Here is an 11,211-nt window from a genome sequence, read left to right as displayed (position 1 = left end):
CCGGCTTTTACATTTTTACATTACGGCTTTTACATGTATTTAAGAAAATAACACCCATTGTATTCATAAACATTGCTGATTTAACAGCAAAGTAAGTTAAAAATTTCAATTACCTTGCCTTTGTGTAGATGAAGGAGAGCAGCCACCAGCACACACGTCTAGCCGATCCCCTCACAGACTCCACACTGCTGCCCATTGCCCAAGGACCGACCGTAACATCTGTGTGCCATAAAATGGTACAACGGCGTCTTTCATCAGGCGGACCCCAATGCGAACGCCACGCGGACCGTCCGTCCGTAATCGAACGGTTGGTCCAGGACGACTGACTCAGGGCTTAGCTGATTTTGTCTGGTCTGACACAAGCTCTATAAGCATTGGTAAACCATCAGTTCAATCGTTTTGAGTTGACCTCGCGATTAAAGCATAAAGGCTAGCCATAAAGGCTGAAACAGACTCTTTCCGCGTTCAGGAAATCGCATGCGAGAGCCTATTCAAATACATTGTAATTCTTCTCGCATCAATCGCTTGCGGGAGGTGCGTGCGATTGATGCGAGCGTGCTCCCATGCATAGGCGGCGGAACGGGGGGGGGGGCACCGGGGCACCGTGCCCCCCTTGAATTCTGCAAGGGGGCACCAATAGCAAGGTGCCCCCCCTTAAATTTGATGTATTAGTACTAGGGGCAGATTCGGGGAAAACTCCAAGGGGAGGGCCATGAATCGAAGTGGTGCCCCTACCTATGCCCAAAATTAAAACCTCAACGGATTTCGGCCACTTGATTTTGGTGGTGCCCTATTTTCAGTTTTTTTATTTTCTTTATTTTTGGTTAGTCATGTGATGACTGGTGCCCCTGCACCTGCTAGGCCGCTGATGCCCCTGGAAAGACTGTGGTACCTACCTACCCTGCCCCCTGACAAGCCTACGGTGGGCCCTGACTTGACTTAGGTGCCCATGAGCCCTGACAGGCCTGTGGTGTCCTTGCTAAGCCTGTGGTGTCCTTGCAGGGCCTTGGCAGGTTTGTGGTGCCCCTGTTAGAACGCAGGTGCCCTTGACAGGTTTGTGGTGCCTCTGACAATCCTAAATTGCCAACGACAGGCTTGTGGTGCCCTTGACAGGCCCATGGTGCCCTTGCGAGGCCGGTGGTTCCCCTGCGAATCCGATAGTGCCCCTGGCAGGCCTCTGGTGCCCCTGGCAGGTCTGTGGTGCCCCTGGAAGACCTGTAGTGCTTTTGCTAGGCCGATGGTGCTCCTGACAGGCCTGTGGTGCCACTGACAGGCCCGTGGTGCCCCTGCTAGGCCTATGGTACCCCTGGCGGGCCTGTGGTGCCCCTGTCGGCTGTCAGGCCTGTGGTGCTCCTGGCAGGCATGTGGTGACCCCAGGCCCTAAGTCATGACCCATGTGACCTCCACCCTGGGATTCGCCACTGATTAGTACCATGCGATGGCTTCTTGGTAATTTGTTACATGTAGGATTAATGGAATTTATCAAACGAGAATAAGGAAGAGACAAACACATAGGTACTTGGGGATCAGCTTAAAGTTAACCACACATACGGGCAGGGGTGTAATTTTCCTAAAATGATTGTGGGTGCCCAGCTGTAGGGGCGCCCGGCGCCAGGCCGTTTTGGGGCGCGATAGATATTCTTTATGTGGGAGCCTAAATTAACACCGAATTTGATAACATTGCTAGCCGAATGGCGCTTCAAGTGACGTGTCTGACTAAGCAAATACACGCTTAAAAGTGGAAACTGACCGGAAGGACTAAAAAGCTGTAGAGGGCGCCATCCAGTAGGAGGGGCACCAAATGTGGAGGCACTAGACGGTTACGACTTACGAGGGCGCCGTGAGACGATGAAAAGGGCGCCATTCTCTTGGGAGGGCGCCGAGTGATTGAAAACGCTATGTGGTCCAGGGGCGCTAAGAGGCCAGAAGGGCGCCGCACAGTCAGTAGTGCTACGTTGGTGGGGACGTGGGGACGCCAGATGGTTACGAGGGCGCATTGAGATCATGAAAAGGGCGCCATTCTCGTAAAAGGGTGCCGAGTGATTGAAAACGCTATATGTGGTTCAGGGGCGCTGAGAGGCCAGAAGGGCGCCGAACAGTCGAGGGATGCACGGTGAACAGAGACCTAAGGACGCGAGACGGTCAGGAGGGCGCCGTTAGACCATGAGAATGGCGCGGTGCTGTCAAAAGTGCGCCATTCTCCCAGAAGGGCGCCGAGTGATTAAAAACGCTATATTATCCATGAACGCGAGACGGTCAGGAGGACGCCGTTAGAGCATGCGAAGGGCACCGTACTCTCGAAAGGACGCTTGCAGCCTTGTAAAAGACTTGTGGGTGCATTTTCATCATTGTGTGGGCATACATATTTCAGGATTGTGGGTGCATATGCCCCCACAAAGAGATATAAAATTACACCCCTGCATACGGGGGTGAACTGCCATTTTCGTTTAGTAAAAAATAAAAAAAATCATCGTGTCAGGGCTGTGACGAAAAATAAGTGGCCTAAATCCGATGAGAAAACAGGATTTGGGGGTACCCTAGGTTTGGCTCCTTGAGCCATGGTGCCCCCCCCTTGTCTCAAATCGTTCCGCCGCCTATGCTCCCATGTATTTGAATAGGCTCTCGCATGCGATTTCCTGAACGCGGAAAGAGTCTGTTTCAGGCTTTAGTCTATCCCAGAAACAAATACACCCTTCGCATTTGTTCGCGGCATTCGTGATAACTGCGGTTCAAAAGCATGGGAACACAGCATAAACACAACCAGTCTTCCAATGGGTATTGTTGGGTCCAGATGGCAGAAAGATGGCAGACAGTTTTTGAAGGTATAAAAGGAACACTCCCCCAAAAGCAACTCCAAAATCCAAAATATTCTATTCCTACTTTTTGATCCTTTTTCAGCTCTTGAAAATACTTCACCTTTTATCTAACAGAACTTGATTGAGTGTCTTTCAAAGCCAGAACATTGTAAAGGTAGTATAAATAAGGGCTTCGTGTGCTGCTCAGCCAAAAAAGTTTACAATTTGCCTGGAGACAGAGCCAGTATGCCAGCTTATACAGTTGGAGACAGCGTAGACATTTTTTTTCACCTCTGGTAAGGTAAGCGGTGCGCCAGTCTTGCAATGGAACCGTATAACAAACTGAACAGATTACAGCGGCAAGGTCAACTTTTAGAATTAATCCAATTGTGTGTGTGTTTTCCTAACAAATAACGTCTTGAACTTCATGAATTCAATGCACCATGAGCCATCGCAATACATGCTCCAAATGTCGAGTGCAGTAAATCTCGATTACTGTTTACTGCAAAAGTCATTTGAAGCACCACTACGAATTTTGGCGTAACATTGCTTCACGTATTTCACCCCAACTGTTGTTTGAAGCACAGCCCAGTAACTCATGTGTCTGTAGTAACTCATTGGCAGTCTAATGGCGTTTACGGCATGTCTATTTACCAGTTCAGTTTTGTGACACCGTTCAGCCCTGTCACGAAACAGCCAATATCGATGTCCGGACACTCATTGCAGTTAAGTGGGTCTCAATGCACATCACGAGACATATCAGCGGCACCCCCTAACCACTTACTGATAGCACAGAAATGCTGTATTTTTCCGCTTGAGTCAGAAGTTGTTTGCTGAACGCCCGGCTATCAACCGGCTATATCCACTTCTATCATTCGCACAGTCAACAGGACTGCACTGGTCTCACCGTCCTACACTAGTCTGATTAGCAGGGGCACCAGCGGCCTAGCAGGGGCACCAGTCATCACATGACTAACCAAAAATAAAGAAAATCAAAATAGAAAAACTGAAAATAGGGCACCACCAAAATTAAGTGGCCAAAATCCGTTGAGTTTTTAATTTTGGGTATAGGTAGGGGCACCACTTCGATTCATGACCCTCCCCTTGGAGTTTTCCCGGATCCCCCCCCCCCTGGTACTAATGCCAACTGAGCCGGTCCCGTAGCTCAGTTAGAGCGTTGGACTCCGCGTGGTGAGAGCATGCGTTCCCGGTTATGACAGTCCGGGTTCGAAGCGCGACGGGCGCTCGACATTTATGGGCCTCCTGACAGGTATGGTTGCGGTTGGTGGCAGGCCGTAGCCAGGCGAAGTCAGCGAGGGGACCGGCCGTGCGCGGCTTTGTGCGCACGTTAAACTTTGGACTCTAAATTCTGCCATAGAATCGGAATTGCGCGATCGGAGGGTAGAGGGCAGGGTCATCGCAACAAGCTTCGCTTAGCGGTGGCTCTGTCCTTGTGAATCCTTCCCATCAAAAGATTCGGACTAAATTTTAAAAAATGCCCCTTGCAGGATTTAACCCGCGCCCGGCTGGGGGTCCTGGATTTCCACGCCCTGCTGGGGGGGGGGGGGGTGTTTGAACACCCCCCCTTGTAACTCGGCTCCTGGGCCACGTAGCGATACGCGGAAGGCGGCGTTCGAAAGAGCGTCAAAAATAATGACGAAATCACTTCGGTCAATTTTTTGGTCAGGTCAAAGGTCAGGTCACCAGAGGTCATTGAAGGCAAAATTTCGCCGATTTCCAGGTCGAATATCGAAAATTTCCAAGAAGCCAACGCATAACTCGGGAACCAATAGAGCTACAGCGCCGCGGAAAAGCGCATTCGATAGCCCTATTAACGCCCTTTCCAATTAATTTTCTCAGATTTGACCTAACGTCAACGGTTTTGCCTGCAGGGGGCAAAAACTGCAAAAATAGCCGATTTTTTCGGAAACAGTTTTTCGGTAATAACTTTTGACCCAAGCCTTGTACGAGCTTACTTTTACCGGCATCGTGTTCCTCTCGTCAAGACGCATCGAATGAACTATAACTTGACCTTGAAAGGTCAACTTGAAAATTTGACCTCAGGTCAAGGTCATGACCTGACCGGAAAGGGTCATGTTGCATATCAGTCGATCCGTATCGTCGAGCTGAACACATCTAAGGCGTTTTCATCGCTCTAGCATGCCTCTATCAAAAGTTATTTGCGAAAAACTGTTAGATACCATTCGTGACCTAAGATGACCTCAGGGCATAAACAAGGGTCACGGACACCATTTTCATGTTCAGTGTGTCTAAACCACTTGTAATTCAGTGTTTGGGAGTGTTTATAATGTCTTTCGTCCAAAAGAGGCGCATTTCAATTTTCTCCCATTGACTTATAATGGGGAGGTCGCAAAATTGACCTGACCTTAGGTCACCGATATCAAAATTCCGAGACATACATTTTATAGATACTGTTACCCTTATCAATCGCTGAAAGTTTCAAAGCGATCGGTCACTTGGTGTAGCTATGACAGACATTGAAACTTTTTATGAGGTGAGGTCACTTCAAGTGACCTGGTGACCTGACCTTGAATGACCGTGGTCTGAAATTTTCACAACATGTGTAGAATTGATGTATGATAAGGTGTACCAAAAACGGCGGCGCTCCGCGCCGCCGTTTTTGAGATATTCGCGAAAAACCACAAGGGGGGGGGTGTTCAAACACCCCCCCCAGCAGGGCGCGGGTTAAGGGGGCACGGTGCCCCCCCCCCCCTCCGCCGCCTATGCTAGTTGCAAGGCTGATTTGATCCCGCATAGTCAAAAGGTGGGCTACTAGAACCGAAAATTGCTTTGTTTGTAAAGAAATATGCAAGTTGATGGCAAAAAACGCCTGAATTACAACATTTAAAAACATTTTGAAGGCAAAAGACTTCAGCTGTAAGGATTATAAGGCCTTAAAAGGTTGGTACTTTGCAGGTATCAAAGAGGTTCCACCGCGAAAGTCCCGTCGTGAAAACGGCCAATATGTACTACAGTCTGGCAAACCTGAGAAAGAATGGATTTAAAGTGCTGCGGCCGTTGATGCATGTGCGTTTATATCGTGAGAGCATATTTTCTGTCACAACTTTTCGCACACATTTTCCGGACCATACATTTCAAGTGATCAAAACACGTGCAAACTTATTCAGGCGCTTTAACTCCGTTCACGTAAAGTTCAGGTCAGGGTCATTGACCCTGACCTGTATCTCTCCTATATGTGGGTGACATGCATGTGCCGGTGTCAAGGTCACGTAAAGGTCAGGCCATATTCATTTACCTTTGGTGAATTATTTCGATGAATTGGTTCAATTTTCCAGTTTTTGTTTCCATAGTGGTTTTTGGAGCTGATTTCGAATTTCGCACCATTTGAACATTTACTAAGTGGTTTTGGTACCTTTGTAACATATAATGAAAACCCCCATAACAACCCCATTTTACGAAGTTCTAGCAGGTCCCGATTTTCCCGACTTTTGGGTCAGTTACCTGACCTGGAAGGTCATAAATGATCTATGTATAGGACCTCAAAATTGGTTATCACTGGTTTCCTCTTGTCACGGGCAACACGCTCGTTTTTTCCGCGTAGCTCTTTCTCGATCAGGGGCCGAACGACAGGGGAGATCCAACCGACACCCCCCCCCCCCCCTCTACACGTTACAAGCTGTGAAACGCCGTACACGGGCGAGATTTAAAATGACATGTAATAAACTGAGCTGCATTCAAACCTTAGTTTGGCATTTCAAAACTCGATCCGCCTTTCAATCAAGGCATCCCGCTGATATGTAGATAATGATAAGCCTGAAGCAATGACATTGTAATAGCACGTTGAATTGAGATGGAAACGAAATGTCTGCATTTGTCATTGGATGTAAGCGACGTATAAATGGCGTGTTTGAGCATCATTATGCATTCATAGGTCACTGTTTGCTTTGCGTTTTAAATCCTCTTGTGGATACTGATCCATGGTCCCCTTTTCAGCATGCCTACTACAAACGGTACATACATTCAGTACATACATACGTTTTAAATACTCTTGTGGATACTGATACATATGACTAGTCCCCTTTTCAGCATGCCTACTACATAGAGTTACCGGTCCCCACTTACGGGTGGCATTCCAGTTGCATAGTTCAGCTCCTACGTGGCGGGATGGCTAAAAGATACCATTAGTGTAGCTTTGCTACAGCCGCTGAAATACGCCTTATGCATCATTGCATTACACGTAAAGACGCCTGAAAGTGGTAGCTACCAATTCACAATGACCTCAACTGCATGTGTCGAAACTGCAGGGTTTTTGTGCTGAACATTTAGCAAACGGTGCAGTGGTCTTAAGCGCTGGCGACATAGATGCGGCTTAAACACTACCTTTGTCGCCAATGAGCATCAATTTTGCAGAAGGGCGACATAAGAAAGGAGCTTGGGAATCTGCCGCCCCATTGGCAGCCATGGCCGGGCTGGGAGCGGTGCTGCTGCTGCTCCTGGTGATGTCAGCGGCGGCGGATCAGTACTTGGACCGAGCTTCTCCTCAAGGCCGGGCTGTTCAGACCGTCAGAGCCGGATCCAAAATCCAGTGTAGCCTGAAATGTGAAACAGAGCCTACGAATCAATGTACCGGCTTCGCTTACGATCCCGATGACGGTACGTGCCGCCTGTTCTCCGGAGACTGCCGCGGTCCGGCCGTCAACAGCTCTCAGCAGACCACCGATCACTACATGGCCAGAAACACCTGCCCAGGTAAGGCTGTTTCACAAACATGTTTCGCTTTCCTACGTTCCGTCTTTTCTATCCCCAGGATATTTACATCCCTCTCCTACACGCCCCGTGCCCCAGGCTGGACCGGGCAACTTTGTCCCATGCGGGTAGCTCCACCCCTGCAGGAGCAACAATCTTTCACATAAGGCCTACAAGAGTGTCAGCTCCATTTAGGGGTCATTCAAGCATAGGTCAGGCTCAAGGTCAGGTCAACCGGGTAGGCACATATCCCCGAAAATCAAAACTGATATTCGCAGCCTGTGACACATATTTTGTGGGTAATTTTGGGCGTAGAACACGATGGTGACATTCATTTTATCATATGTGTACGTGTTTGGTTCAAAAAGTTCAATTTAAGAAATGTATGTATCATGGTCGGGAAGTAGTCACGAGAAATTGCCAAGATTCAGTTCAAGATTTTGTAAAATCGGAACGACAATCAATAATCGAAGATAGTCATTTGATTGTTCATAGTATTGGCAGTCTAATGGCGTTTACGGCATATCTGTATGTCTATTCTGTGATTTTATATGATTTTTTGAACACATGCCTTTTTGGGTCGAAAACTAAGAAATCATGACGTCACTAAAACCTCGATATCTCAAAAATTTCCCAATTGATTTATTTTTAAACTTTGTCACAATAAATTTCAATCCATTCCCACAGGTACCTAAATTTTGGCGCGCCTGCAGCGCGCTGTTTTTATGGTATAGCTCGGCGAAAAAGTGAGGGCGTCTAACGCCCCCTCCCCAGCAACTCGTGGGTTAAGAAAAAAAATTGGCTCTTAAGATCCGTTTGTTGAGAGCTTTCGGTGCTGTTTTCCCCGTCTTTCTACGACCATCGGTTCGGAAGTTAGACAAGGGGGCAGAATTTGCCCCCCCCCCAGCAGGGAGCGTGTGGCCGAATAGCCCAGCGGGGCGTGGGTTAATGGAATATGACCCAACCATTTATCCCACTTCCAAGTCATTGCCTCAGGAAATCTAGTGCTGTACTCAATGTAGGTATGTTTATAGTGAGTGGAAAACTGTACAAAAAGTGAACTAAAAAAGATGGGAAAACAGGAAAGGGGCCTGCATTGCTTATCACCATTAGCCATATGCGGGTTCATGAAGTCAAAACATTTATACTTGTGGGAGTTTTTTTGTTGTTGTTGCAACTGAACACCTGGGGCTGTCAAAGACAGAAGTGAAGAGAGCCAATCCTTGCTATTAATTTCTTGTTTCAGGAACGCATTCGGACCGGTGCGCCTGTCCGGCCGGCTTCAGCCGCTGTGCAGGCCGCTGTCTGAGGCGCCTGGGCCAGACCTTTGGTTTCACCAAATCGGCAGACCGGTGTGCCGCCATCGACGCCCACCTGGCCGTGCCCCGCTCCGACGACGAGAACCAGTGCGCCATGGATGTCGCTGTGGCCGCCGGGAAGTCCGTCTGGCTGGGCCTCACCGACGTCGTCACCGAGGGCCAGTTCGTCGGCGCCGACGGCTGCGGCGTCGTGTCGGCCTCCGGTCCCCAATGGGGCATCGGACAGCCCAACGACTACCAAGGGCAGGACTATGTTGGAGGACATCCGATGGGATGGAATGACTTCAGAGAGACCGAGCCCTGCTACCCGCTGTGCCAGCTGCAGTTCTGCTACCAGCCCGGCTGTGTGTGAAGGAATTACTTCACTTGCGGGATGCAAAAGAAGGAATAACTAATAGACCAGCGGACTGCAGCCGGCAACGTTATTTCGCTTTTTAGCCCTACTTGGAAATTTGGAATTACTTTACTTTACGAGGCACCGTAATTAATCAGCAGACCGCACCGGAAATGTTATTTCATTATTTTTTTTTAGTGACATGCCACTAGTTAGGACAAGACACATCATATTATATAGGGTTGTTAAGAATTGAAACTTTTCAAAACGACAATGTGTTCAAGTCAGGGTTCATACCTTATTTTATTCCCCAAACCGAATTGGCTCTAACGTTTTTCGACTTAGCACGCAGTTTAGCAGCGAATAGGGCAGAAGCTGAAGCGGAGGAAATCGAACGTCGCCCAAGTAAGGCATGTAAATTATCACCGAAAAAAAAATACATGTAGGTACGTTCATTTTGGAACTAGTTATTAGGACAGTGGTGATGTCATGTTGTCGAACTTGCACTGCAATGTAATGCATAACTGCCATAGACAGAACTGCTCACTCGATTCTAACTTCGGTGACAGTGAAAAGCGAAGTTTTCTTGAAATTCGTTGACACTTTGTGCTATCGACATTGGGTGCCAGCTGCCACGAGTGACGTCATCTTAGCAAAATCATTTTTGAAGACACAGTTTTCATGTATTTACCGAACACAATTTGAAATTAAATTATTTAGCGTCAAGAAATTCTTGGCCAGACGCTGAAGTTGCAAAAGCTCACGAGAAAGCATCGATAATTAAGTTGAATTCAAAGCATTAACCAACACCCGCCTGGGGGTGGGGGGCGGATCCGAACCCCCCCCTCCGTTTTTCTGGAATAACTCACAAAACTAAACTTCGTATACCTTCTCCCCCTTCAATTTAACGTCTTTTGTCAAATATTTATGTAAAATTTTACAATTTTTTTTAGATGCATCTATTTTATTGATGAAACTACATCGTACCGGGACGGCCCGGACCACTTCTGCGCCTGCCATCTATCGGGCAGTGCTTGGAACTACAGCGGGCGCCGGCCGACCGGGCCGCGCGGCGCCGTTACCGGGCTATGGAGGCGAATGAAGTGGTGTAAAACCAGACGAATTTTACGCTTGTAAAGCAAAAAACTAAAAATGTACACTCACCACGGAGTTCAGGGAAGTACTGGGAACAATATGGATATAATTTAAAGCTAGTGCGATGCGAACTGTTGGTTCCCTAGAGCAGTATTTACTTACTTGTCGGAGATAGGACTTTAACATTACCGGAGCTTCTAAACTGAGCTCGCAAAGTACTTGCTTGTAAATATTTCCATTTAGAGGCAAAAATCTAAAAATGTACAGTCAGAGCGTTGTACCCAATACTTCTAGGTACATAATGAGCATAAATTTAGCTTGAAGTGTCATCACACATTGGTTCCCAGTCCAGTTTAAAGCGACACTTTGTGCCGCAGAGCCTATCTCTTTCAGTGGATGGCGGCTGGCTGGCGGTTGTAGTGGTGGACAAGACAATTATTGAGTGAAATGAAATCGTTTACTTTCATAGAAGAAGTTTGAAGAACTCGTAATAATTGACAAATGACCGTTAATTACAGTGTATAATTTAAAGTTCATGGCAAATGACAAACTTTTAAACAATGATTGTGAACCCCAGTACCGCTGCGCGAGTAAGCAAGTACTCGACGCACGGTCTGCCCGCCACTTCTGAAAATGGTCCGCGGCCGGCCGGCCGCGACCCGACACGTTGCTTTTTCGTCAAAAAATGGTAAATGTTTGAAAAATCGCTAAAAATTTAGGTTAAGAGCAAATTGCAAATTAAGGACATGAATAGACGCCGCTCAATGAGTTATTTAAAATGGTTATCCCGTATTCCCCAGAAAATGCGTTTTTTTACCCCTAAAAAATAACAACTATATTTTTTGGAAAAGAGTAACTAAAATCTAAAAAAACGGAAAATGTTATAAAGCTTTATTAGAACATAAGATATTCCAATTTTCAACTTTCTATCTTCAATTTA

The 11,211-nt window shown here is 47.3% G+C and overlaps 1 protein-coding gene across 1 annotated transcript; it reads left to right on the top strand.

The window, feature by feature from the left end:
* The first annotated feature begins 6,951 nt into the window (after positions 1-6,951).
* Positions 6,952-9,294, top strand: LOC122369325. Its single transcript, XM_043343976.1, has 2 exons — positions 6,952-7,526; positions 8,770-9,294. The coding sequence occupies exons 1-2, from the start codon at positions 7,169-7,171 to the stop codon at positions 9,192-9,194; spliced, it is 783 nt and encodes a 260-aa protein (XP_043199911.1). The 5' UTR covers positions 6,952-7,168; the 3' UTR covers positions 9,195-9,294.
* The last annotated feature ends 1,917 nt before the right edge of the window (positions 9,295-11,211 follow it).

The sequence above is a fragment of the Amphibalanus amphitrite genome, unplaced genomic scaffold, assembly GCF_019059575.1.
Source record: "Amphibalanus amphitrite isolate SeventyFive unplaced genomic scaffold, NRLGWU_Aamphi_draft 001025F_arrow, whole genome shotgun sequence".
NCBI classification, from domain to species: domain Eukaryota; kingdom Metazoa; phylum Arthropoda; class Thecostraca; order Balanomorpha; family Balanidae; genus Amphibalanus; species Amphibalanus amphitrite.
Note: the sequence above shows the minus strand (reverse complement) of the source record. Positions and strands in the feature narration are given on the sequence as shown.

Coding starts and splice junctions, on each gene's coding strand:
- LOC122369325 (XM_043343976.1), top strand. CDS start 7,169: ATGAGCATCAATTTTGCAGAAGGGCGACATAAGAAAGGAGCTTGGGAA. Junction 7,527..8,769: donor GGCCAGAAACACCTGCCCAG/GTAAGGCTGTTT, acceptor TTCTTGTTTCAG/GAACGCATTCGGACCGGTGC.